General features: G+C 35.9%; 1 protein-coding gene across 2 annotated transcripts in view; it reads right to left on the reverse strand.

The window, feature by feature from the left end:
- The window catches only part of TTC21B (tetratricopeptide repeat domain 21B), an 84,537-nt gene that overhangs the window by 45,338 nt on the left and 11,437 nt on the right, over positions 1–27,762 (reverse strand). For both annotated transcript variants that reach the window (XM_040475261.1, XM_040475260.1), the window contains 12 exons: positions 24,839–24,996; positions 20,795–20,879; positions 19,386–19,484; positions 16,338–16,530; positions 15,196–15,293; positions 14,443–14,643; positions 9,934–10,063; positions 6,235–6,392; positions 4,252–4,476; positions 2,485–2,723; positions 1,107–1,179; positions 531–641 (listed from right to left, as the gene is read on the reverse strand). In XM_040475261.1, the coding sequence (XP_040331195.1) occupies positions 531–641; positions 1,107–1,179; positions 2,485–2,723; positions 4,252–4,476; positions 6,235–6,392; positions 9,934–10,063; positions 14,443–14,643; positions 15,196–15,293; positions 16,338–16,530; positions 19,386–19,484; positions 20,795–20,879; positions 24,839–24,996 (1,770 nt within the window). The remainder of the gene's footprint in view (positions 1–530; positions 642–1,106; positions 1,180–2,484; positions 2,724–4,251; positions 4,477–6,234; positions 6,393–9,933; positions 10,064–14,442; positions 14,644–15,195; positions 15,294–16,337; positions 16,531–19,385; positions 19,485–20,794; positions 20,880–24,838; positions 24,997–27,762) is intronic.

A 27,762-nucleotide genomic window follows, 5' to 3' on the forward strand; every position in this document is an offset into this window, starting at 1 on the left:
AAAAAAAAAATTTAAAAAAAAAAAAAAAAAAAGCAGTTAATGAAAACTGCTTGGTGAATTTTTTTTTTTTTACCAGTTTTATTCCAGAGGCCATTGAATGCATTGAATGCAAATATATATGTTCAGTAGTTACCAGGAATAGAACAAGAATATAACAACTAAATGAAAATCCATTATCCCTACTAGAGGGAAATAAAACCACATGGCTTACCAAAACTGGTTCATTAGAAAGGACAGCTATTATGCTTTGTCCTATAATGAAAGAGATATAATGCTATCACAATTGACTGGTTGCGGGGTTTAGGTGCAAGATGAAGCCAGAAGTAAACTTTAGGCTCCAGTCTTTGCAAAATGCAGTGGTCAAGAATCTGAGACATTGACAAAATCTTTAACATAAATTCCAGTTTGTGAATATAAATTTGGAGTTTATAACTATCAAGATACAAACAGTGCTTGCTGTAGACTTCCCAGAGAGCAGGGTTTGAAACATTTAATCCAATAGGCATATCTCAAGTACATAAAGTACTTACCTTTGAGTAGTTGTGAGTTTTGACAAGTGCTTTCCCAATTTTGCTTGCCAGTGTTCCATCTTTGGGATTCTGATTTAATGCTTGCTCATACGCTATTATGGCTTCTTCTGGCTAATGTTGGCAGATTCAAAAAATAAGCAATGAATAAACAGCTTAGCTGGATCCTTTTAAAGGGCAACATTTCTGTAATTAAGCTCTGTATCTGTAGTACTCACTCAGTGAGACAAATAAAGTACATAGTTAAGTCTAGAAACGTTACCACGGTCAGAGAGGTGACAGTCACTAGTGTAGGTGTAACTCATTACTGGCTCTCTTCATTTTTCTGTTTAAAAGAGACTCTTACCTTGTTTCTGGTATCCTATCTATTTCAAATAATGATAATGCTGAATTACTGGATCTCAGTTTGAAAACAACTTTTTTACTGTAATGGTTATTTCCTTTTTACTGTAATGACTGGATCTTTAAATAACACTTAAAACATTCCTTTAAATAGAATATTATGTTAATCACAAAAAGGAGTTTTTTGTTTGTTTGTTTATTTTTTAAATCTAAGTTCAGTAGCATCAGAAACTTTACCTCTTGTATATTCATGTATGCATCACCAAGGAGAAGAAAAGAACGAGGGCTGGGCATTCTCTCAGCAATTTCTCTAGAAATCAGACCAATTCTAGTTAGTATCCTGAATATAAATATCTTCTTCTAAAAGAATTAAATAAAAAGTAAGTTTACTTATTTCAATTAAGCCATAGCTTTAACAGTATCTTCTACATTGTAAAAGAAAAAAAAAAAACAACCCATTCATACCTAGATTATTTATGCTAGATCAACTTTTTTTTTTCCATTAAATCTTTCCATTTTTTGATATGCAGGTAACAAGAGTACTGGTAGACAGTAAACATATAAGCTCTCATTATATGAAAATACATTTTTTACCTTTAATTTTGAAATGATGTGGGAGCGGAGGCACCAAAACAGGATGTGACGCTATCAGTAATGTACAGCATCTCACTCAATTGGTCCAAAAACTATATGTGAGGTATAACTTTATACATGACACTAAGAATTGAAGTCTATAACTAATGTGTCAGATCTGCCTGAAACAAGACCTATGCTTTTAACTATTATATTATAGGGCATCCAAAACAAATCAATCTTATTTTTAAATATCTTCTGATCATGAGAGATGACGGTGCTGATCTTTTGGAAACATCACAGGGAATAAGATCTAGGACCTCCAGTTCATCCACCCATACAGAGGTGCTGCTCAGTTTCTTTGAATCACTCAGCACCTACAAAGAACCTGAACAGCTTTCTAAGTTTTGATATTTACATGATATAGATGAGCCAATGAAATAATTCATCAACACTGTGCTATGTTCTCAACAGATAAGAATGTTGATCTCTTCTTACATGAAGTGTGTGCTTGTATGTTTATAAGAGTAAGAACAACCTGTGTGTGTTGTCGATCCCAATAAGAGCACCAGTGTATGACATAATGCACCTGCCCTTTCACCAAGGAAAATTTGTAATCCATACCTTGGCGTGGTGTATACTAAGTCATAATTTTCTATTGCTATAACTATTATGCTGAGCATTAAATATGACCATTTAGCTCCTGAATTGTTGTTATATTATAGTTTTCTTAAGCTATTAGAATATATGTAACAGTTGCTTTTCCCCTTCCCAAACAGAAAGGTTTAAGGCCTAGAAATAACATCTAATGAAGGAGGAGAGTTAAGAATCTAGAGTAAGCCACAAAATAATCATCATCATTAATGATTTCTGTCTTAGGAGAGTTGCTTGGTTAGTGTGACTGTGGTTGGTAGTAGAACATATTAAGGAAAGGGTCTATGAAATATCTCTGTAAAGCAGTTAAAGAAAGAAGAAAGAAATCTGGGAACTAATTTTAAGAAGTAAATGTGTCAAAATACAATGGGTTGAAATAATCATTTACCTGTAACAAGTAATATATAACATTTTCTCTTTTCTGTGCTTCAGATAAATATCTGCCATTTTTTCTTTGGCCTCTATGAAATAAGGCTGTTCAGCGGTAACATTCCGAAGCATACTTAAAGCTCGCTCAACATCCCCCTGGGCCAGAGCTAGGTCTGCATTAGCAATAGTAACACGCAATTCTTCAGATGTCCCAGAAAATTCATGGATGGCATCTTGTATAACTTTCGCTGCCTCATGCTATAAAGATGAAGTTAAAATAACATTCTTTCAAAATATTCAACAAATTACATTAGAAATGAAGATTTTCTACTAATCCAGAATGAACAATAATTATAGCACAGGTATGATGAAAATTGACAGATTTCTGAAAAGTACAAAATTTTAAAACTAAACTCAGAGATCAAATTCAGATGACAGTATGAATATTTTTTAGGTGAAAAGTGTTTTCATGACTAGGACAATGGCAATTGCTATGAAAGAGCTCCTGCTACTGTAATTTAATAAGCATTTACTTTGTATCCAGCATTATATTAACCCATTTAATTCTCACAAAACCCCTCTAAACCCTCTCACAAAAACTCCCATCTTGCAGCAAGGAAAATGAAATTTGGAGAGTTAAGAAGCCATGTTCATTATTGCCCCCGTGATGGGATCCAGTCCACAATCATCCACTGAACCAAATGGCTCTTCACCAAGTAGCAGATTACTTTATTCCCTATACCAGGAGCAGTTCTGTTATGCCTCAGCTGAATACATTACCTCATTTTCAAGTCTGTACCTCAATGAAACTAAAATGTCTTTTAAGATCAATACCAATTTTAGAGAATATAAGACATTCCGATTTCAGAAACATTAACATGAAAAAAAACAGTGCATTTTAGAATCAACTATCTGTGGTAGAACTGGTTCTTGTTATGTATTTATGTTAATGTATTAGTGAAATAGAAATTATTTTGTGATGTGGCAAGTATCTAGACACAGCCTTCTTCATTTCCGCTAAAATATGAAAATAACTGACTAGCAACTGTTGCAATCTAAAAAACAGACCTAAATGATGTTAAGTTCTTCATTTTCTAGAAGGCTTTAACTCCTCTCTCAGAATTGCATCCTTGCCTGCTTCCTGTCTATTTATTATTATATATTATATTATATTATATTGCATATATATTATATATGCATATATATATATTGCATATTATTGTATATATTATTTTAAGTATTTGATTTTATGATCACCCTATAAATTTACCAAAGGTATATTCATTAAGTGTTCCTTTTGTTTTCTCAACTATTAGAATTTCAGTTTGGTACTTTCATTTGATTCCAGTAGTACTTGTGTGCACATGTACATACGTGTATGTGCATGTGTGGGAGTCCTTTCAGGAATTCACAGAATGACAATTATATTATTACTTTTCATGGTAGCTGAGATCATCACACATTATATTGCTATATACGTTATACTACATTCATACATTTCATGGTACGTATTAAATTATATTATTACTCATATTATATTACACATATATTATTCTATTGCCTGGTAGCTAATGTAATTACACTGATACCTAAGGCCATCCAGGTACAAATTATGTTTAACTTCAGGGATTTGAAGAAAGGACATGATTTGGTTCAAAGTAATGAGAAATTTTCTAAACTTTATCATTTGGCCAAGAAAACAATTTTAGCTTTTCCATTTCCTACTAATATGTACACTTGTATAACAAAGTTCAGAGCTGAACTACTGAATTAAAACTTGACTTACCTGTTCTCCATTTAAGCGGTGAGCCTCTACCAACTCAAGAAAGATTGATAAACGATGGTTTGCATCAACTTCAGTTTTTCTGTGTTTTGATTTTGAGGAAGCTCCAATTCTCCTCATTCCTGGTAAACTCATTGCCATTTGCAGGGTTTTAACTGCTTCTGCTATTTCTCCCATTTTCTTTTGTGACTGAGCTTTTATCAAATGATACAAAGGGCATTCTCTCACCTGAAAAAACAATATTCAGAAATACTTCCTTAGAATATACATACAACATCAACACATAATTTACAATCCACCAAACATTAAAATAACAGAATCTCTGAGGACACTCAGCCTGTATTATGTACCTGAGGTCTATTTTTGCCCTCTTATTAATTTTCTGATCATTTACTGTGTGATACCAGATTCAAGGAAACTGCCATTCTCTAGCATCCTTCTGGATGACAAAACAGGTGATGGCCTTTTACCATGATAGAAGAGAAAATACTTTAAAAAAAGACTAGCCAATATATTCTTTAAAAAAAAATTTTTTTAATGTTTATCTTATTTTGAGAGAGAGACGAGAGAGAGAGAGAGAGAGAGAGAAAGAGAATGAGTGGGGGAGGGACAGAGAGAGAGGGAGACAGAGAATCTGAAGCAGGCTCCCGGCTCTGTGTCAAGCCAGAACCCGACATGTGACTCGAACCCGTGAATCATGCGATCATGACCTGAACTGAAGTCAGACGCTTAACTGACTGAGCCCCCCAGGTGCCCCAAGGCTAGCAAGCATATTCTAAGAAATTTAGTTTTCAGGCAAGGCATTTATCTGGGACTTCTGGTACTGATATAAAGTCATTAGATTTCTAGAAACACAGTTTTTCCCTTTTCTTCTATTTTTTAATTTTAGGATTAAAAATTTCAGAACGTTTTAGTCAAACTTGGTGTTACCCCCGATACTACTCTGAAACCTGTAGCAATGAAGCTTCTATCTTTATTTTGGCTATCCAAAGTGTTTACAGAAAAAAATAAGAGAATGACAAAATGAATGAAGAAGGAGTCAAAGGAAGGAGATGATCCAGAATGAGGCAGTGTGGCAGTCATCTAATGTCTAGGATGGCTACAATTGCCCTGGAGGCTGCAGCTCTAAGCCTTAACTAGGCATCACATTTGCTGATGGGCTTTGTGTAAATTTACTCATGCTTCTATTCTTCTCTCTGAGATTTCAATTTCTTGGGATAGGGTACTGGCATTGGGGTCATAATGTACCACCCATCTTGAGAACTAGTAACATAAGAAGCAGGCACTGCCTTCTGCAAATCTTGAATTATCCAGTCCACTGAAGGGTCCTCACATAATAGGGTTCAAGACCCTGTGAACCAAAGCCAAAGTTTGAGGAGCTCCTCCATGATTCTAGGTAGTTAGGAAGCACCTGAACCTATGATTTTCCCCAATGCTTAGAGATATGGGATGTAACACAGAATATCTTAGATAGAAACCTAGTGTGTTTATATCCTCAAACCATATATGAACTTTCAAAATGACTAGGTGTTCTTTGATGATGACTCTAAAAAGATGTTATTAAAGCCACAATCCAAAAAGGAAAAAAGCAGTAAAATAAAGTTCTTACACATAAAAATATTTGGCATAATGTTCTATAGCTTACAATTATTTTTATATACATCCATTATTGCACTTAATGTTCATTATAACTGTAGGGTGTTATTATATGAGTTTTATAGAAAAGAAAACAGGTTCAGAGAGAGATAAGTGACTAGACACTGACCCCCCAGGTATTCTGTGTCCAACTCCTTACAGTTTTTTAATTATACCACAGCTGCCTCCATGTTTTCTCCCACTGCTTGTGAATCCAAACTTGTTTCCATTAAAAATACATTTATTAGCAAAACATATAAGCAAAAATGCAAGATAGCTGAATATGTAAGTATCTGCTAAAGGTTCAAGGAGGGTGATATGTCCCTTCCCACATGAATTTGGAATACTTACCTTAAAATTATAGCTCAGGCAAAGTTCAAGTGACTGAGAACACAATTTGAATTTTTCCTGAGACAAATAAACCTGAGCTATCAGGAGATGTGCATCTGCATAAGAAGGATTGTGTTCTAGGCAATGCTGCAGGTAATTATAAGCTGCTTCAATGTCACCTAATGACAGAAACAAAGCATTGTAATTCAAATGGTTAAGAGACAGAGATGTGAGAGAGAAGAGGGTCATGAGGAGTTTATGGAGAGTTCCAGTATTTAAACTAAAGTTCTCTATTCATAAGGCAGTATAACCTCTCTACCTGTACCAGGTAGCTAGCCTCCTTCTAGACTTCATGAAAGGATATACCTGTAAGTCCATAAGGAGCTCCATAAGGAGCTCCATAAGGAGAAAGGCAGAGAAAAGCTGTGAATGGATGGATCAGGGTCCATTACTGTTGTTACTGAGAGGACCATAAATGTACCTTTATTTATTTTCCTGATCAAAAAAATTTTGCTTACAATTTTATTACAGTAAGTTTTGCAAAACATAGACATTTAAATAGGTAGAATTCTGTAACGTCTCTTACATTAACAAAGAAGATCTAGTCTTGGAATCATTCTTGGCTAGAAATTTTATCACTGTATACAGAATAGCAAAAAAAGCATAAGGATATATTCCAGACGTTCAGAAATATGAACTACTGATTTAATATGCTTTTAAATACCAACTGAAATAGTCAGTGTTTTGGGCATACATACTCTGTACATCTGGGGGTCTTAGATGGAAGAAATGATCAAAATTAAAGTGACAAGAATGGGTGGAATCTGTTAGGCTCGGCTGGTACTTGGGGTCAAAAGAGGCTCTTCAGAGAAGGAAGGACATGAACTCTAGGTCCCAGAAGAACTTTCTAGTGACGTAACCTACAGTGATCTGCCCAAAGCCATCTCATAGACTGGCTTTAAGTAGTAGATATAGGAGCCCAACTCCCCATTCAACCTTGTTAGGAGCATGGGGGAAGGGCAAGCCCTAAATTATTCTCTGTTCCATTACTCTCCTTAACCTTACATGATACCTCAATAGACCAAATAAGACTTACACTTAGGGCTTCCCGTTCCCAAAGGCCTAAGCTACCAATGACAAAATCCACATAAACAGAAAACAGTTTTCTTAGAGACAGAGTAACTGGCTGAGGCGCACAATAACTTAATAAATATAGTATCAAAATTTGTCAATCAACCATCAAACATAATAAATAATATTGGATTATTTTTTGTTGTGATAAGATCTAACACTCAAGAATCGAACAGGCAGAAAAGGAAATGGAAAGGTTAAGGATAATAACCTGGTGTGCAAATTACCACCTCCATGTAGAAGAATTAAGGAGATAACCTGGAGGTTACTGCTAAGGGGGAAAGTACACAGGAAAAGAATCAGGATTTATAAATAAGAGACTGAAGAATATGAGGACTGTATGAATAATTGAGATCAGAATTTTTATTGTTTTGTTTAATGGTGATGAGGGGGAAAGATGTGTGGAGTTAGTATTTAGAAGGTCACTAAATATTTAAAAATGAGAAATGGGTAATCACTGTTGGGGAAAATAGCCATATAAACAAAGAACACATCAACATCACATTTTTATCGAAGAATAGCCCAATTTCCCTTAAGGATTAAATGAAAGATATTTCTGTCCTACATGTATCTCTTTGTTAGGGTCTGGTGTAACACAGAATTTGGCTGGTCTTTGTCCCATTTCCTGGGAAGGAGTCTTGAAATCATAGAATTTCCCAAGTGAGAGGGAAATCTTTGTTGTTTGAGGTCAGCTCTGATCATTTACCTAAGTGAGAAGACTCATAGTAAGGCCCTAGATAGCTTATGTTAAGGAGATGACTCCACGGGGACTATCCCCGTCAGAAAGACCAACCAAGCACTTAGAGGGTTGGGGCTTTGAACTATGTTTTCTACTTGGACTGGGGAGCAGGATCCTGGAGACTGAGTTCAATCACATACCCAATGATTCGATCTGTGCCTATATAATGAAACTCTAATAAAAACTCTAAACCTGAGTTGAATTTCCCTGGCTATTAATGTTCTTTATGTATTGTCATATATACATGTGTTGGAAAGTTTATGCGCACTCTATAGTGTACAATGGCAGCTTCACATCTGGGACCCTCCCATACCCCACCCCGTACATCTCTCTCTTTTGCTGGTTTGTATTAGTATCTTTTTTTTAAACTAAAACTCTAAGTGGTTTCCTCAGTTCTATGAGTCATTCTAGCGAATTTGAAGCTGAGGAGTCATAGAAACCCTGAATCTGTAGTCAGCTAGTCAGAAGTTCAGATGGCCTTGGCAACCCCTGAACTTGTGGCTCATGTCTGTGCCCTTAACCTGTGAAGACTGGTCCAACTCCAGGTAGTTCTCAGGTCAGAAGTCATTGCATTTGGCAATTTATCAGGATACCGTTATTTGGACTTCAAATTGAAGCGTTACTTCAAATGGTTTAAGGCTGTTCTTTTTATTTTATTTTTTTAAATTTTAATTTTTTTTTAATGTTTATTTTTGAGACAGAGAGAGACAGAGCATGAACAGGCGAGGGGCAGAGAGAGAGGGAGACACAGAATCTGAAATGGGCTCCAGGCTCTGAGCCGTCAGCACAGAGCCCAACGCGGGGCTTGAACTCACGGATCGTGACATCATGACCTGAGCTGAAGTCGGACACTTAACCGACTGAGCCACCCAGGCGCCCCAAGGCTGCTCTTTTTAAAAAGAGTGTCCATCTATGAGACTTTGGCAAGTAAGTGATACTATATTGAGACTGATTTATATCAATTTTCAAAATAAATAGTAAGTGTTTAATAAATTAATCACAGAACTCAAAGTCTGTTTAATCACCTAGTAGATAATACTGTTTCAACTGAGAAGAAAAGTAGAAATATCATGTGGCTCAATAGTAGAACTTAATCAGAAGAAGGTATTATAAAGCCACTTCTTACATATAGAGTATTTTAGAGATACTTTTGAGATCACCTAGTTCTTTTTTTAATAGTTAAAACTGAGGTCAGATAAATTATAAAGTCAATCTTCTCTCTCCATTACGTACAAGAAATAATTGTTTACGGTAATATCTTTCAGCTGGTTTCTACTCTTAATGATTTTACAAACTTAATTTACTTTGTGTGGCAATTCATCTACCAAAGGTACATAAATATAAGCACCAAGAATGATCTATTATGTGTATAGTCACACACCTGTTTGTGTCCTAAAAAACTAAGGTTATAAACCTGGGGTTATTATTTTTTTTTAGCTATACATAATCACAGAAACTAAGCAGGAATTAATCAACACATTTCATAAAGGCTTGAAACCTGGTAAACTTTGCATCTGGCTATACCAATGAGTCAACTATGGATTAATGGCTATGAATTCTTATTGCCATCTAAGTACCATCTGATGGACTTTTTTGTAAATGGTACAACTGCTTTTTCCTGGCAATTCACTTGAACAATGAAAATTTATGCTGATTTATAAAGAATTAAACACAAAATAATTTAATGCCATTTTACACAATCTTATTTTGGACTAAAATTATTTGTTTGTGCACAAGTAAAATGCATCTTATGTGACTATTCTCCAAGTATGTGGAGTACTTAAACATACCTTTGTTTTTATCAGCATCAGAATTAAAAGGTTAATTTAAGTTTTTAAGTTATATTCTACCTGATAAATATTTCACTTTTGCTATAAGGAAGACAGCTTGCAGTAGACCTGGTACAGTTCTTACTATAGTCTCCAGGATTGAGGTACAACGTCTGAGAAGTGGAGAAAGAGGTTGCCCAAGACTTGCAGGCTAAACAAAACAAATCAGCACATCATTTTATAATTATATTAGTATTTAGCTACAAGTAAACAAACATACTAAATTTTAGTGTAACTAGCAAAACTACCTATTTTCCCAAAATTTCTCTTATTCTATTTTTGCAATAATATCTTTCCTATAACATGACTAATACTAATTTATCCCCTTGGGATCTGTGAGCAGACCATGTAATGGCTTTTATTCAGCAAAACAGTTATGAGATTATTACACAGTTACTGATTTGATAACATGAAAGGAGCATATTTGTTCAAAAACTGTCAAGGAAACATACTCAAAGGAAAGATAACTGAGAGACAGAACTTCTTGCTGGAAATGAGAGTCAAGGCAATGTAGTTCTAATTCTAGACCTGCCTATGATTTACACAGTTCAGTAACTTGCATTACCCCCTAGAGTACTGTAAGTTCAGTTTCTAGAAAATTATTTTTCCTAGAAGTCAGAGGGTAGAACACACTCATGTGTATTATACCAAATGTCTCACACGTTCACATTCTTTGCTTCTCTGCCTGGCATGTCAAAGGCTTTCAAAGGATTTTTTTTCTCTTTTTATTAATACACAGTGAATATGGTAACTAAAACAGTATTAGAACATTTGTTTATTGTTTTAATGGCTGTCTACCCAACCAATCTTTATCCAAGGGTAACCCACTCACAAGTTACAAATGTGATATTAGTTTAAATATCAAACGTTTATTCTCCCTGCTTTGACCTACTGATGCTGTGTCCTTAATTTGAAAAATAATCTTCCCCATCATCCCCCTACACTCCATACATATATACTCTTTTTTATTTTAAGTTTATTTTTATTTATTTCAAGAGAGAGATAGACACCAAGTGGGGAAGGGGCAGAGAGGGAGAGATACAATTCCAAGCAGGCTCTCCACTGTCAGTGCAGAGCCCCGTGCAGGGCTCAAACTAACAAACAGTGAGATCGTGACCTGAGCCAAAGTCAAGAGTCTGACGCTTAACTGACAGAGCCACCCAGGCGCCCGTCCACACATATATATTTTTAACTAGAGTATAGTGTCTTACAATCACTCCTACAATGAGACGTTACTACTGAAAAGAAACTACCACATCTCTTCACTATGTTGAGTCACAAAAAAATGTGCACTCAAAAATTATTTCAAAATATGACCACTGATGCCTACAATACATCAACTTCTTTAAATTTCTACAACACTTATAAGTTATGTAATAAAATTTAGCATCCTACATTATCTTACACAATTCCAAAGTAGTTTCATGTTTTGTTTTGCTTCTTTTATAGGGTTAGGGTCTTTATGTGCCTTGAAGATCAGAATTTTACACTCTTTCACATAGTATGAATACAGAGTAAATTCTTCAAAAGTATTTATTTTTTCAGTGTAACTGAAAACAGTGAAAGTGTAGGTGATATAGGTGGCAAAGGTTCTTTACCACCTGCTAAGAGTTATTTATTGAGACCAACCATCATTTTTGCTGTAAACACTTTCAGAGTGAATTGTATGTGGACAATCTCTAAAATAACATCTGTCTGATTAAAAACCAAATATAAAAGGGGCAAGGAACAGAACTGGAGAGGCAAGTCTGCCTTTCTGATATTTCCCCATGAAAACACCATTATGAATGTTAATTAGGTGCTGTCATACTGACAAAGGTTATATGGGGGGGGGGGTGGGTGGGAACACAAAATGTTGTGGACTAGGGACACAATTGCCACTTAACACATTATTTCTTGCTCCACCTACAGTTAATTCTTAGCACAGCTGCCACAGAAATCCTTTTTAAATTACTGAGTCAGATGACGCTGTAAACCCTCTGGCGGCTCCCCACTGTACTCAGAATCGATGCCAGGGGAGGGACAACACCTCTAAGGACCTATGTGGTCTGGTTTCTCTGTTGTGACCTCCTCCTCACTCCATCCCTGTCACATTAGTCTCCTTGTGGCCTTTGGGCCACTGCACAACTGTTCTCTGTGCCTGAGACAATCTATACCATATCTCCACATGAACACCACGTTTTTGTTCAACTTTTACCACTTAATGAGGCCTAACCAGATCATCTTATCTAAAATTATCACCTAGGGGCGCCTGGGTGGCTCAGTTGGTTGAGCGTCCAGCTTCAGCTCAGGTCATGATCTCACAGTTCGTGGGTTCGAGCCCCGCGTCGGGCTCTGTGCTGACAGTTCAGAGCCTAGAGCCTGTTTCAGATTCTGTGTCTCCCTCTCTCTCTGCTCCTCCCCTGCTTGTGCTCTCCCTCTGTCTCTCAAAAATAAACATTAAAAAAAATTTAAAAAAATTATCACCTATTTCTTCTGAGATTTTTCTAATACACCATATAATTGGTTATATTATCTGTCTCCTCCTGCTAGTTATATATATGCTTCATAGAGGACAAAGGCTGTACTTTATCCTTTCACAACTACTTCCCCAGCTCCAAGCAAAGTCCTGGGTACTCTACAAGCATTCATTGAATTCTGATTACTGCACAAATATTGAAAAATGCATTCTAATTCTAAGCAACTGAAAGCACATCATGACAGGGAAGACTTGGATCAACCCTATTCCAGAGGGGTTAATTTATTATTATTTTTTAAGTTTATTTATTTATTTTGAGATACAGCATGAGAGGACAAGCTGGGGTGGGGGGGGGGGAAGTGGGGCAGAGAGCAGGAGAGACAGAATCATAAGCAGGCTCTGCACTATCAGCACAGAGCCCAACGTGGGGCTCGATCCCACCAACTGTGAGATCATGACCTGAGCTAAAACCAAGAGCCAGATGCTTAACCGACTGAGCCACCCAAGTGCCCCCCAAAGGGCTAATTAAAAAAAAAACAGATTTATACAAGTTTGGAAAATGACATAGTGATCAACAAAAGTCACATGGCTTCCCTAAAGAAAGGCCATTATCCTCATTTCCTTATTAACACAATTATGGAAGCTGTAAATCAGGGAGAATGCTAAGAATTATACTTTTAGCAATGAAACATCTGACACTTCCTGTTATGATATTCCTGTGTTGAAGCATGAGCTGAATATAACGTAAAGTCATCTGCTTACTGTCGTAATAAGAAAGTGCTGACTAACGGATCCACATCAGTTTGGAAACAACTCTCTGGTAGTTCAATAAAAGGCTCCATTTTCAGTTCTACTCAGTGCTACATAAGGCAGATAATGGATGACACTAAAGATCTGTATAAAATAGATGACAATCAGGATCTAAAATAATACGGTAATATGGAATTATGAGAGGAGTCTGAGGAGATAAGGTTTCACAGGGATAAATGTAAAGTCTACAGTTTGGTCCTAAGTTACAGTGAATAATAGATCAAAAGACTTTAGTTAACTATTAATTCAATAGGGGTCGATAATATCGTATGATTCACAAAAGCAGCTAGAAGAACATCTAGAATTAGGGAGAAGAGGATCTGCCAGGGCCAAACCCACATTTGGACTAGTGACCTTAAGGAGAGTTTACTAACAGAAGAAAGGCTATCCTCAGGCCCACGAGCAGGGTTCTAGCTATGTCATAAAAAATAAATGGCTAAAAACCTGGACTTGTTTAGGGAGAACATGAAAACTAATTTCTAAAATCTGCTTTATGAATGAGGAATAACCCTTGCTTTGGCTAAGTAACTGGACTTGCCCGTGCCACTTCAGAGAGCAGGAGGATGACCAGGACACAGGTGAATTTTTTTTAACATGAAGTTAAGTCTGATTTAACACAGGAAATGCAGTCTAACAGTTATAGTTATACAATAAGAACTGCACTTTTGAGTGTACCCAAAGGTTGGATGGGCCCTTAAGATGCTATGGAGTGGATTCAGGGGTGCCTGGGTGGCTCAGTCGGTTGAGCGTCTGGCTTCGGCTCAGGTCATGATCTCGTGGTCCATGAGTTTGAGCCCCGCGTCGGGCTCTGTGTTGACAGCTCAGAGCCTGAAGCCTGTTTCAGATTCTGGGTCTCCCTCTTTCTCTCTCCTCCCCCACTCATGCTCTGTCTCTCTCTCTTCTCAAAAACAAATAAACGTTAAAAAAAAAAAAATTAAAAAAAAAAAAGATGCTATGGAGTAGATTCAAGTATTACATGAATGTCTGACTTAAACAACTTCTAATATTTCTCCTGAAGTGAAGATATTAACATTCTATGAACTACAAGTGAATATTTATAAACCAATACATTACTTAATAGCAGTCATTGGCATAAATATTCTGACTTAAAAACTATTTCAACTAATATAGATACGAATACTACCATTGTAAGATGCAGATATAATCTAATATGTGAAAGACGATTTATTAACACATTCATAAAACACTGTGTAAATGATGTTGTAAATATTTTCATTGAAAAAAGTCCCAGAATTACTTACCTGCATTGGGCAAAAATTCAGATATTCTGTAATAATTTCTAGTAAGAAATCAGGATTTAAGTTCTCAAAATATTGTATGCCAAGTGGTAAATCTTCTAAATGTGAAAAATGAGTGTCCAGAACATCATTTAACATATTAATAACTTCTTCTTGTTGCTTATTTTTCTTCATAGCAAGAATTGCATGTAAATAAATTAATTCCTACAAATTAAGCAGTTGCCATTAATTATCCCATTCAGTTGTAAAGCCATTTATTTCTACTTAGATTTCAAACACATATGAAGTGCTATTTATGTGCAATATTTATTCAAATTTAAGTATTAGCTTGGACAAACTTTTAGACTCTTTTTAAAAACAAATTTTTTTTTAATGCTTATATATTTTTGAGACAGAGACAGAGCACGAACGGGGGAGGGTCAGAGAGAGGGAGACACAGACTCTGAAGCAGGCTACAGGCTCCAAGCTGTCAGCACAGAGCCTGATGCAGAGCTCAAACTCACGGATTGTGAGATCATGACCTGAGTCGAAGTCGGACGCTCAACCGACTGAGCCACCCAGGTGAGCCAAACTTTTAGACTCTTATACAAGATTACTTAAAGTCTAATCCTGCAAGGAGGTAAGTTAGTAAATGCAATCATACATTAAAATTATCATATATTAGTCTTTTAAAGCCATTACTATTACTAAAAAAAATTTCATATTTTATAAACAGTAGCTAGGATCTATACGATCTGATAAAATAAAATACTGTACCGCAGATTTTCCAATAGACTGCTGAATTTCACTAAGGAATTCGAGCTGCTGATCTGCATCCTGTAACTGCCCTTCTATTAATTGACATCGGATAACTCCTAAAGCCAAACAGGACAAAAATAGTCAAAGTCCACATCCATTCAGGTATGTACACTTCAAGCTAACAACACAAGGATTAATAAAATAGGTTTTCCCCCCCATAATATATTAAAGTATTGATACATTATAATAAAATACAATAAAGTCATAAATACTACATCAGATTTAAAAAAGAAGAAAAAGAGAATAAAAGGAAATAAAATTGCCAGCTTTGTACCTATATAAAATCAGTTACTAAGGACTTCAGAATTTATAGGAACTACCCCCATAAAAGTTTATTATCGCAAGATACTACATAAGAAATGAAAACTTTAGGGGCACCTGGATGCTCAGTCAGTTGAGCATCCGACTTGAGTCGTTTGGGCATCCGACTCGAGTCGGTTGGGCCCTGGGTTGGCCTCTGTGCTGAGCATGGAGCCTGCTTCCGATTCTCTCCCTCTCTCTCTCTCTCTCCCTCTCCCCCTCTCCCCAGTTCATGCTCTGTCTGTCTAAAACCAAGTAAAATTAAAAAGGGGCGCCTGGGTGGCTCAATTGGTTAAGCATGCGACTAGTTTCGGCTCAGGTCATGATCTCAGTTTGTGAGTTCAAGCCCCACGTCTTGGGATTTCTTTCTCTCTTCCCCCCCTCCAAAATAAACATAAAAAAATTTTTTTTAAATGAAAACTTTATTTTTAAAGATTTATGTTTTTTTCTATTGTGGATAGTGGAGGACAGTTTGATTTTAGAAAACTACAACATATTTTCTTTTTTTTTTTTTTAATGTTTATTTATTTTAGAGAGAGAGAGAGAGAGCATGAACGGGGGAGGGGCAGAGAGAGAGGGAGACACAGAATCTGAAACAGGCTCCAGGCTCTGAGCCATCAGCCCAGAGCCTGACGCGGGGCTCGAACTCCCGGACCGTGAGATCGTGACCTGAGCTGAAGTCGGACGCTTAACCGACTGAGCCACCCAGGCGCCCCATATTTTCTTCTTTAATAGCAGGTATTAAAAGGAATTATTATGTATATATATCTGAGGAACACTTATAGAAACAGTTGTCATACCAATTAGTGCGGGGACACTAGTTTCATCCAGTTTCATGGCAGTATTATACCACTTCAATGCTTCTTTCATGTCTCCTTGTAAAATCATTTGGTATCCAAGTTCTGTAGCAAATTCTGATTGCTCAGGGTTTAAAGCAAGAGCTCGTTGTAGTAATGTCTGAACTTTTCTAAGAATGAGTTGACTTCGTCCACACTAAAAAGAAAAAAAATTTAGAAGTCAAACGCTTCTACTCAGGTGAGAGGATTATTTTTTTTCTAAATATACAAATTATTTGTACTTCATAGAAATAGAATGAAAAAAAAAGATTTAATAACCAAAGGAAAATAAAACTTCTCCATTTACTACCTGGACAGTGCAGCAAGAAAGAGTTTACATCTAATCAGAACTTAAAATCCTAATGAACACTGCTTTTAAACAACAGCTTCCGGGGCGCCTGGGTGGCGCAGTCGGTTAAGCGTCCGACTTCAGCCAGGTCACGATCTCGCGGTCCGTGAGTTCGAGCCCCGCGTCAGGCTCTGGACTGATGGCTCGGAGCCTGGAGCCTGTTTCCGATTCTGTGCCTCCCTCTCTCTCTGCCCCTCCCCCGTTCGTGCTCTGTCTCTCTCTGTCCCAAAAATGAATAAACGTTGAAAAAAAAAAAATTAAAAAAAATAAACAACAGCTTCCTGGAAAGTATACTCTAAAGATGCTACACAAGTGTATTTTTTAGGACTGTTTCAAACTGTCTTATCATTGTTTTATGAATTAGACGAGGAAATCATTACTTTAAGGTTACAGATATGTATACGTACATATATATGTAGTTTATCAAATCAAAACCTAGGACAAGGATTTGCTTTCCCCCTAAGGAGAAGGTATACCAACAGGGCAAATATTTCATTTTTTTATTATTTTATTTTATAATATCATCTCATTTTATTAAAAATTGTGTATATGTGCAGAGAAAGGATAAACACTTTAATGTTAAACATGTTAAGTTCTCCGTGGTGAGATCATTAGTATTTTTACTTTCTTCTTTTTATTTTCTCCTAATTTATTTTTTTAATGGGAAAAAGGTAGTATATAAATATTTTTAAATATAACTTATTGTCAAGTTAGCTAACATATGGTGTATACAGTGTGCTCTTGGCTTCGGGAGTAGATTCCCAAGCTTCATTGCTCACCTACAACACCCAGAGCTCCTCCCAACAGGTGCCCTCCTCAATGCTCATCACCCATTTTCCCCTCCCCTCTGTTTCCTCCCCTCCCCATTAACCCTCAGTTTGTTCTCTATATTTAAGAGTCTCTTATGGTTTCAGGGCAAATATTTTTAAAGATCATGCATTTGGGCTCAGCTGGGTAACTCAGTTAAGCGTCTGACTCTTGATTTTGGCTCAAGTCAGGATCTCCCAGTTCGTGGAACCGAGCTCCGCACTGGGCTTCACACTGACAGGACAGAACCTGCTTGGGAATCTCTTTCCCTCTCTCTCTGCCCAACCCCTGATCGTGCCCACACACACACACACTCTCTCTCTCTCAAAAATAAACAAACTTAAAAAAAAAAGATCATGCATTAGAATCTTTGTTATAAAAGCTTCAAAAATAGTTCAAGAAATGGCTACTCTACTAAAATAAGTACATAATGTTCTAACATAATAACTTAAAAAAAGTTTATTTATTTATTTATGTTACAGAAAGAGTGAGATCGCAAGCAGGGGATGCGCAGAGAGAGGGAGGGAGAGAGACAAACCCAAGCAGGCTCTTTGCTGCCAGCACAGAGCCAGATGTGGGGCTCCAACTCACAACCCGGAGATCATGACCTAAGCTGAAATCAAGAGCTGGGACACTCAACTGACTGAGCCACCCAGGTGCCCCTACCACAGTAACTTTTAAGAGTAAAATTCTAAACTGCTTGAATTTTTTAAACTTAATTAAAAACTAATCAAAATAAATGATCTGGCAATGAAATAAATAAAAAAAGGTAAATATCTTCCTTAACTCAAACTTTTGTAATAGCAGGGATTTTTTTCCCCTCTAAATCTCACACAATCTGACAATCTGTTTTTTAACAAAAGAATCAGTTTCTTCATGGCATTTAACAATTGATATCCTTGATTTTTTCTTTCAGTTTATCTATTATTTCATCTACTTATGTGTACCTTTTCCTTATTTTTTAAATAAGGAATTAGTTTAATTAACTTTTCAATCCTCCATTCCTTGTATTGATTTTGAGATTCTGCTGTATTTTTCTACTCCATTCCTGATTATCTTCTTCTTATTGGATGTTGTAATAAAAACATTTCTTTATTATTATTTAAAAAAAAAAAAAAGATCCCAACCATTTCCCCCACCAAAATTGTCTCTTACCTATGTTAAAACTTTTTTTCAAATACAACTGACCCTTGAATAACATGGGGTTAGGGTGCTGGCCTCCACCCTTCACTGCACAGTTCAAAAGCTGCATATAATTTTTGATTCCCCAAATATTGAACTATTAAAATATCCTACTACTGACCACACCTAATTGATAACATAGTCTATTAACACATATTTTGTACATTATATGTATTATACACTGTATTCTTGTAATAAAGTAAGCTAAAGAAAAGAAAATTTTATTAAAAAAATCACAATAATAAGGAAACTACATTTACAGTACGGTGCTGTATTGACTGAAAAGATCTGCTTTAAGTGGACTCATGCAGTTCAAACCCGTGTCAGTCAAGGGTCAACTGTAGTTTTAAAAAACAAAACAAAGAATAACTCTAATCATAAATCCTACGCTCTGATTAAAATACATGATTTCCCATTTCCTTTGGAATTTACCACTTTCCTATCCTTAAAGGCTCAACAAAGCCTTCCATGAAGACTTTATGATGTCTTCTTATGGTTGGTGAGAAATTATGTTATCTCCTCCAAACGGATTTTCTTAGGAATGTTATCACATATTTATATATGTAGGGTATTTTCACTCTAGGCCATATGCCCTTTGGTGCCTCAACCTTCGTGACTTATTTTATATTCCCAGCTACAGATACAGAACTCTGGTACATTGCAGGCACTCTTACAGTTCTGCTGAAGGCTACTGTGATCTTATAAAAAAGTTGAGCATTTTGTGGTTCCGTGGCATCCAATGCATTTTCTAAGTTTTCCAGCTTGGTGGCAGCCTAAAACAAAAGTATCCAGTATAATTTTAAAATAACAAAGAAAAAAAGAATACATGACATAGACATGAATAAATATTATCATTTAAAAAATGTTTGCTTTTGCAAATTCCCTCTTGACTCCAGTGAAATCACCTATGTTGCAAAATGTATTAAAAGTTCTTTCTTTTAATTAAAAAAAATTTCTTTAATGTTTATTTATTCTTGAGAGAGAGCATGAGCAGGGGAGGGGCAGAATGAGAGAGAGGGACACACAGTCCAAAGCAGGCTCCAGGCTCCAAGCTGTCAGCACAGAACCTGATCCGGGGCTTGAACTCACCAACTGTGAGATCATGAGTGAGCCAAAGTCAGATGCTTAACCGACTGAGCCATGCAGGCGCCCCAAAAATTCTTTTAAAAGGCTCAAGAATTATGAATAAAGAATTGAGTTTTAAAATGTGTTTTTAAAATATCTGTTATTGAATGGAATTCTTTGGGTAGGTAAAGATACCCATAATATTCAATTAACTATATATGCCAAGCTCCCCCTCCAATTCATGACACACATGAGATATGAATAATAACATAAGTATAAACATTACTATTGTATGAGATCGGACTTCAAATTACTTATATAGTCTGGTTTATATTTAAAATATTCTCTAGATTAGAAAAATCACTAAGACACTTATGGTAAGTAACTTCAATGCCAGGAAAATTTACTGAAGAGGCACCCCTACTAAAATTCTTATGGTATTTACTGAAAAATTTATTAGTTGCTATCATATTAACCGATTTAACCAGACTAAACAAAATTCAAATCTATTACCTGTTATAATACTATTTGCTTCAAACTGGATTTTGGCATTCCATAATTCAGTATATAATCAATGTGCTCATTACTAGAGAAACATGTACCTTATTATAAGGTCCAATGGGATTTCATCCTAAGCCCATTTAAATAATGCAAACACAGTTAAATTGTAAAAATACTACAAATCATATTTTGTATATATATTCTTCCATACCTAGCACCACCAGTTACATTAATCATGTATATAATACTGTATTGGGGTTTTATGTGGAAAACCACATATACTATAATTAATGATTTAAGGAATTTTTAAGGTAGTTTTAACTATATAATATTTTTGTTTTACTAGTTGATTTAAGAAGCTCATCTCTTTGTTAAGGTGTATTTCTAGGAATCAAGTAAAAAGTACCATGTAATACATTCTAAAAGAGCTCTTGAAGGCTCTTATATATGTGCATATGTGTGTGTGTAACTACAGATTTTTTAATACAGGAAACTTAAATAGTACAATACAACTTACCTTCTCTATGTCCCCCTCCCTACACAAATAGTAAAGAGCCAGGATTCTTAGAGCTTCCACATTTTGATTATCTTGAAGCATTAACCTGCAGAAAAACATTTCACTTAATGTTGAAATAAACTTAATGTGCTTTCTTTTATTTGAAGGTTGAAAAAGTCATTTTGCTGGTCTGACTACTCCATTATCTAAGTAAGAATTTTAAGTAGTAAAATAAAATCTCCTTTATGAAAATTATCAACCTCATTATTTAAGCTAAAAAAAAATCTCTGATTCTTAGTCTTTATGCACTGCTGAAGTGAGTACTGATTCTTAGTCTTTAATATGTTTTAAAAAGATATGAATAGATTGTACCAGTCTCATTAAATTCTTTGGCAATCCTAAATAAAGTATTACTTAACCATGCATAACAGTATATTAAAAGAATAATTCACCTTGACCAGGAAGATTTATTACAAGAATTTCAGGAATGAGAAGATTGGTTAAATATTTAAAAGTCTCTTAATGTAATTCACAACATTAAAACTGATTCCTATGTGACAAAAAAAATTTGAAAACATTATGGAAAAATATCTGATTAGTAATAGGAACAACTCCCCTTACCCCAAAAAAGATATAAACTTAGTAAAAAATATGCAAAAGCTATATAAATTCCTATGAACTCTGCTCAAGGACATTTAAAAAAGAAATGAACAAATGGGGTAATAATACACCAGGTTTCTTATTATGGATGATGTGGTACAATGAATTATTGGCTTCAATTTTCCACCTTCGAAGAATATATACCTTCTGCCACGAAAGTGAGTTCTTCCTATAAATGCTGACAGGTACTTTGTTGCTCCTTGGCTGTGGACTTGGACATCTTCCTAATGTTGGCCAATGGAATGTGAACAGGACTGGCAGTGTGCCACACCAAAGTTTCAGAGGCACTGGATTCTTCTGCCTGTCCCTTTGCATATCTGCTATAACCACGGAGACGAGCTCACCTTTGGGTAGCTGCTGTTCTCTAGCTTGAGCCCAAAGAAGAACACCCGTAGAGCTGACCAGAGACCAAACTGCAATAAAGTGCCACACCACCCAGATGGACCTAAAATCTGAAGCAGAACACCAGGCGGGGCTGGTGGAGGCCAGCAGACCCCAGATGATCCCTACCAAAGTGAGGAATGAGTGCTTACTATCGTTAAGCCCTGAGATTTGTAGCTGTTTGCTATGCCCCAATAGTTGCCACATGATAACACCCATTTTTGGTTAAAAAGGTTCCCCTCCCCAAATAATCTATAGATTCAATACATTTCAAACCAAAATCTTAGGTTTCTTTTTTTTTTTTTTTAACTTGGTAAGTTAATTCTGACAGTCGATAGAAAAAGAGCCAAGAAAACTATCAAAAAAGAAATGTGATGGAGAACATGCTCCCCAAAATATAAAAATGTATTTGAAATACAGGGAATAATGGGGAAAAAAATGACCAGTCATTTTACAGGGGAAAAAACAGCCTTAGCAATATGAAGGTGCTCAATTTCAACATAATCAAAGAAATGAAAATAAAAATACGGTTTTATTCTACCAGATACTACCACTTTTATTCTACCAGATCTTTAAAAACAAAATCACACTGATAATAGCCAGAGTTGACAAGGATGGGGGAGGGGCATTCTGGAGAGTACTCATGGGAGTATAAATTAGTACAATTTCTTAGAAGAACAATTTGGTAGTGTCTTTGCAAATTTCAAACATGCATACCCGAGATAGAGACTGCCATCTGTCTCCTCAAATCATTCTTTCCTCATTTGCTTGGGCACATAGCTAGCTGACATGTTCCTGCTACCTTTGCAATTAGATGTGGCCCACGGGAGACAGCCCACTTCTAGGCCTGGGCTTTAAAGGAAAGTGGAATGATTCCGCCACACTCTTACCCTTTCTACCAGCTGGATACCAACGTCATGAGGTTTTAGGACATCGCAGAGTTGCAGTATGGAAAGAACCTAGGTCCCTGAATGACAGTGTGGAGGAAGGCTGACTGATCAAAAGTTACACCCACTCAAAACAATTACATATGGCAGAAAAAATATTCTATTATGTGTTTAGATCTATTTTATAGGAGCTCGGCCTACCCTAACAAATATGATTCCCTTTAATTCAGTAATCCCTCATTTAAGAAATGATCCTCCAGAAATATACCTATATGTGTAAAAAGGGGTGTGTGTGTGTGTACCCCTAAATGGCTATCAACGGGGAAAGATCAACTACTTATATGTTTACTTTATGGATGTGTACTTTGTTAAAAAATAATTACGTATATCTGGCTGAATGGATATAAAAGAATATCCACAAAATACCAAGTAAATAAAAATCAAGCTTAAAAACTATATAGTCTATTTTTTCTTTTACAAACATCCCCAAATATATATGTGTATATATATAATATATACATATATATATTTAATATACTATATCGATACTCCACCACCTCCCACTCATACAGAGTGCCTAGAAAAGAAATCTAGAAAAATATAAACATCAAAGAGTTACTAATGCCCAAATTGTGGCCTCCAAATATCACTTCCCACTAAAAGGGATTATATTGCACTCCACAACAGCTAATTCCTGTTTAGGGCAAAAAATACACAAAATGACCCTAGTGCGTCTTGCTATACACCAAATAGCAAGGAAATTACTGAAGACTACTAGGATCCCGTCAAAAGGACCTAAGAACTAACTTGAAGAGGCTACTAACAGCCAATAGTGAGACAATATGAGCAATTATAACAACCAAAACGGTTAGAAGCACACAAGTTTAATCCATGTTATATAAACCCAAACTGCTAATCAATCACAATTCGGGGATGCTAGGGAACTTTCTAATTTTTTTGGTTTTTTGAAACTCAGAAATAAAAGATTCAAGCACTTATCCAACTTTTCTTATATGAACTATACCACTAGATAACCGACCAGTTGATGCAAAATTTTTTTTAATAGTACTCCAGCTAAGAAATGCAGAATGATATAACCATATTGTAATCCTAAAGCACCCAGATACTGAGCACAGATTTCTGATATTACCACAAAAAGACAGCAGGGGATTATGTCCCTTCAATAAAAGAACACATCACCACTTATGAAGTAACTGCAAAAAGAAAAAAAAAAAATTGAACATGTATCTAACCAAGCCTCTATATCCAGTACCAATTTACAGGAAATTCAGAGGATAAGCAACAGTACATGGCATGCAATCAATAAAATTCTTATGGATAACCTACTGGATACAAGACTGGTTTCTTTATCGTAAATATCAAGAAAAAGATGTGGGAGGCCAGTGGAGAGAGAAAGTAGGAAAATGAGGAAGAAGACGAGGGAGAGAGGGGATCCTCCATTTTATACTTCAGAAGAAAAATCTAAATCCTCAAGATGACCAACAAGACCATTTATATCCTGGCTCCCCTGCTCCCTCCTACCCTTCTGCTCTGACTTCACTGTCTAGTCATCTTACCCCGCCTTCATACTCCTTAAAAACATGACACACACCCTTGCCTCAGGTCTTCACACTTGCTTTTCCGACCTTCTGCAGTCTTCTCCCAGATACCTGCATGGCTTGCTCCCTGTGTTCAAATGTCACCTATTCAGTGATGCCTTCCCTGACCATCCCATAAAATGGAATCCCTCCTCCCACTCCCTATTTCACTTTCCAGCTTTATCTTTTTTCCATAGCACTTAAAACTTTCTAACATACTACGTAATCTTTTAGTTGTTCTGCTTATTATATGGTTCCTCTCATTTGAATATAAGCTTCACTAGGGCAGGGATATTTGCATAAAAGATTATCTGTCTTAGAACAACTATTCAGATATTTATATAAATCAAAACATTCAGTTGCTAAAAACAGTGCAATGTTAAGTTCTCTTTCAATTCTATATTGCTTGAAAAAAAATCAAATTAAAAAAATCTTATAATAGGGGTGCCTGGGTGGCTCAGTTGGTTATACAGATTTTTTTTTTCCCCTGAAATTATAACCAGATCCAAAGGTACTTGTACTATCTTTTTTTACTTAACCTCTGTGCTGTTTCAACAGTCTGGTCCCAATCCTGTAAGGCGAGCTGTAGTTTCATTTTCTTTACAAAAGCAGGAAGGAAACTCGGAAAGTTCACTATTATCTGGTTCACAGTGTCCAGAGCACCTGAATAATTCTGGCGCATCTCAAGGCATTGTGCCTAATAGGAGGAAAAAAGTGACATCAAAACTCCAATCATATATACCGAGGTTCTCGTAACAGTTACCCTTGAGAGGCGGGATACTAACGTTTAACATTTTCTGTGTTTTTGTTTTCTGACTTTCTGTAAGGAATAGTTATCACTTTTATAATGAGAAATATAAAATAAGTTTTTAACAAAACGAAAATTTTAAAACATCACAAAACAATAAAAATACTGTATGTAAGTGGCTGTGTTATAAAATCTACTTTTAAATAACTAGAACAGAAAAATTATCTTTTAGAATAAAGTATTTCCAAGATATTTGCAAATAGCAACTAAAATGAAGACATTTCAGAGGCACCTGGCTGGCTCAGTCCGTTGGGCGTCTGACTTTGGTTCAGGTCATGATCTCATGGTTTGTGGATTTGAGCCCTGTGACTGGCTCTGTGCTGATGGCTCAGAGCCTGGAGCCTGCTTCAGATTCTGTGTCTCCCTCTCTCTGCCCCTCCCCTGCTCACGCTCTGTCTCTCAAAAATGAATAAATGTTAAAAAAATTAAAAGTAAAATAAAATAAAATGAAGAGATTTTGTATCTTTAAAAAAACAAAAAAAACAAAACTACTTTCAGGCTGGGACACCCGGCTGGCTCAGTCCATAGAACATGCAACTCTTGATCTCAGGGTTTAAGTTCAAGTCCCATGTTAGGTGGAGATTACTTAAAAATAAAATCTTTAAAAAAATAAAATAGGGCCCCTGGGTGGCTTACTGGTTAGGCATCTGACTTGGTATCAGCTCAGGCCATATCACGGTTGTGAGATTGAGCCCCGTATCAGGCTCTGTGCTGACAGCACAGAAGCTGCTTGGGATTCTCTCTCCCTCTCTGTCTCTGCCTTTCCCTCAGTTGCATGCACTCTCTCAAAATAAATAAATAAGCTTAAAAACAAAAAGAAATAAAAAATAAGTAACTTTAAAGAAGGTAAGACTTTAAGAAATAAGCAAAATAAAGTTCAAACAACTCCCTCTACCTTAATATTTTCACTTCTAGGATGTATCTTAATGAAATAATTGAATAAGACCATAGGAAAAAAAAGATTATGTTTATGGCAGATTTATATTAGATATAGTAGAAAAAAAAATAACCCAAAATGTCCATTCAGGATCAAACTATAGCATACCTATTTAATCAAATTTTAGGTGGCCATTAAAAGTCATTATATAGATTTATAGATCTATGCTTAATGACATAAAGAGATGTCATTTATAATATAATAGTTTAACTGGTTATCTTCAATGGTGATATCTATTCTTAATTCTGATATTACTGCATTCTATACAGTATCCATGTATTACTTTCATAGTCAGAAAAAATAAAGCTATAGAGTTAGCACTTTAAGAGCAGACATTAGGCATATTTATCATATATCAGATTTTTAAAAATTTGCTTTTGGATCTCCTTTAGGAATAAGTTTAGTCCTGGAATATCTCAGTTCAAAATGAGTGTCCAGTCTCAATACATGTACAGTAGAATTACAGTATAATCCTGAAATAGGTTTGAGATTATACTCTCATCTATATTCCCATATAACTCCCATATAATTAAAGCCTGAGAACCACCCGACCCTGCTACTATGCCAAAATAAATTATTATTAAAATTTCTAAATAGTTGACAATAATGCATAAAGATTAATGCTGAGAATGTTTTCAAATTATATATACCCTTGGAATCTGCCTAAATAGCTGATAATATAAAAAAAAGAAAATCATACTAAAGGACCACATCTATTACTTCCTTAGACCATCACCTCCCATATGATGCCACATAACACATTAAACGAAACTAAATTTGCTGTGTACTTGGTTCCTATCATTCCTAGTTGGAATTAGGCTAATGCAAACATCCTCTATTGAATTAACTGAAAAATAAATACATAACTGGAATGGGTTGTATCAGAAAAAGAATTTAAACAAATCTTAAGTATTGGAGGCAAAAGGTAAATCTCTAAGCTGCTTATACTGACACCTGAAATAGCCCTAGACCTTAGTAGATTATCAACTAGCTTTTTTTTTCTTTTGAGAGAGAGTGAGAGAGAGCATGAGTGCAAGCAGGGGAGGGGCAGAAGAAGAGAATCTTGAGCAGGCTCCATGCCCAGCACAGAGCACAACCAGGGGCTCCATCTCAGGACGGTGAGATCATGACCTGAACTGAAATCAAGAGTTGGATGCTTAACCAACTGAGCTACCCAGGTGCTCCTCAATCAGCTTTTCTTTAAGAAGAGGGTGGAGTTGAAATGATCAAGAAAAACTTTTTAAAAGCTTGATAAATGCTCAATTTGTCTAGCAGTGCCATCAGGTAAAACTTGAGTGCAGTCAGAGTGAATACTATTTGTACCAGAGGCGAATATCCAAACAAGTTCACTAGCTATAGAAACTGGCAAAAGCCATGAGGGGATATTAACAAGAGTCAAGACACTAATAATCCTCTCTTCTTTTTTACACCTGCAAATTACTGCTTATCTAACAGGCTGTTTTCCTAACAAATAAATTTAATTTCCTTTTGCTGAATCAAAAACTTTAAATATTTTAAGACATTCAGAAGGCATCAACGGAAATGAAGAAAGGACCCAAATTATACATTTCTACCCACCAATGATTTCTAATGACTTATCCTTCACAATGTAAGTCAGGTCATGTTGTTTCTCTTATCATTGGCTGCCCATCCATCTGGTTCAAAGTAAAAGCCAAAGGCTTTACACAATCAGCCATGGCTCTCCTCATCTCTCCCAC

The sequence above is a fragment of the Herpailurus yagouaroundi genome, unplaced genomic scaffold, assembly GCF_014898765.1.
Source record: "Herpailurus yagouaroundi ecotype Mexico unplaced genomic scaffold, PumYag 140, whole genome shotgun sequence".
Lineage (NCBI taxonomy): Eukaryota > Metazoa > Chordata > Mammalia > Carnivora > Felidae > Herpailurus > Herpailurus yagouaroundi.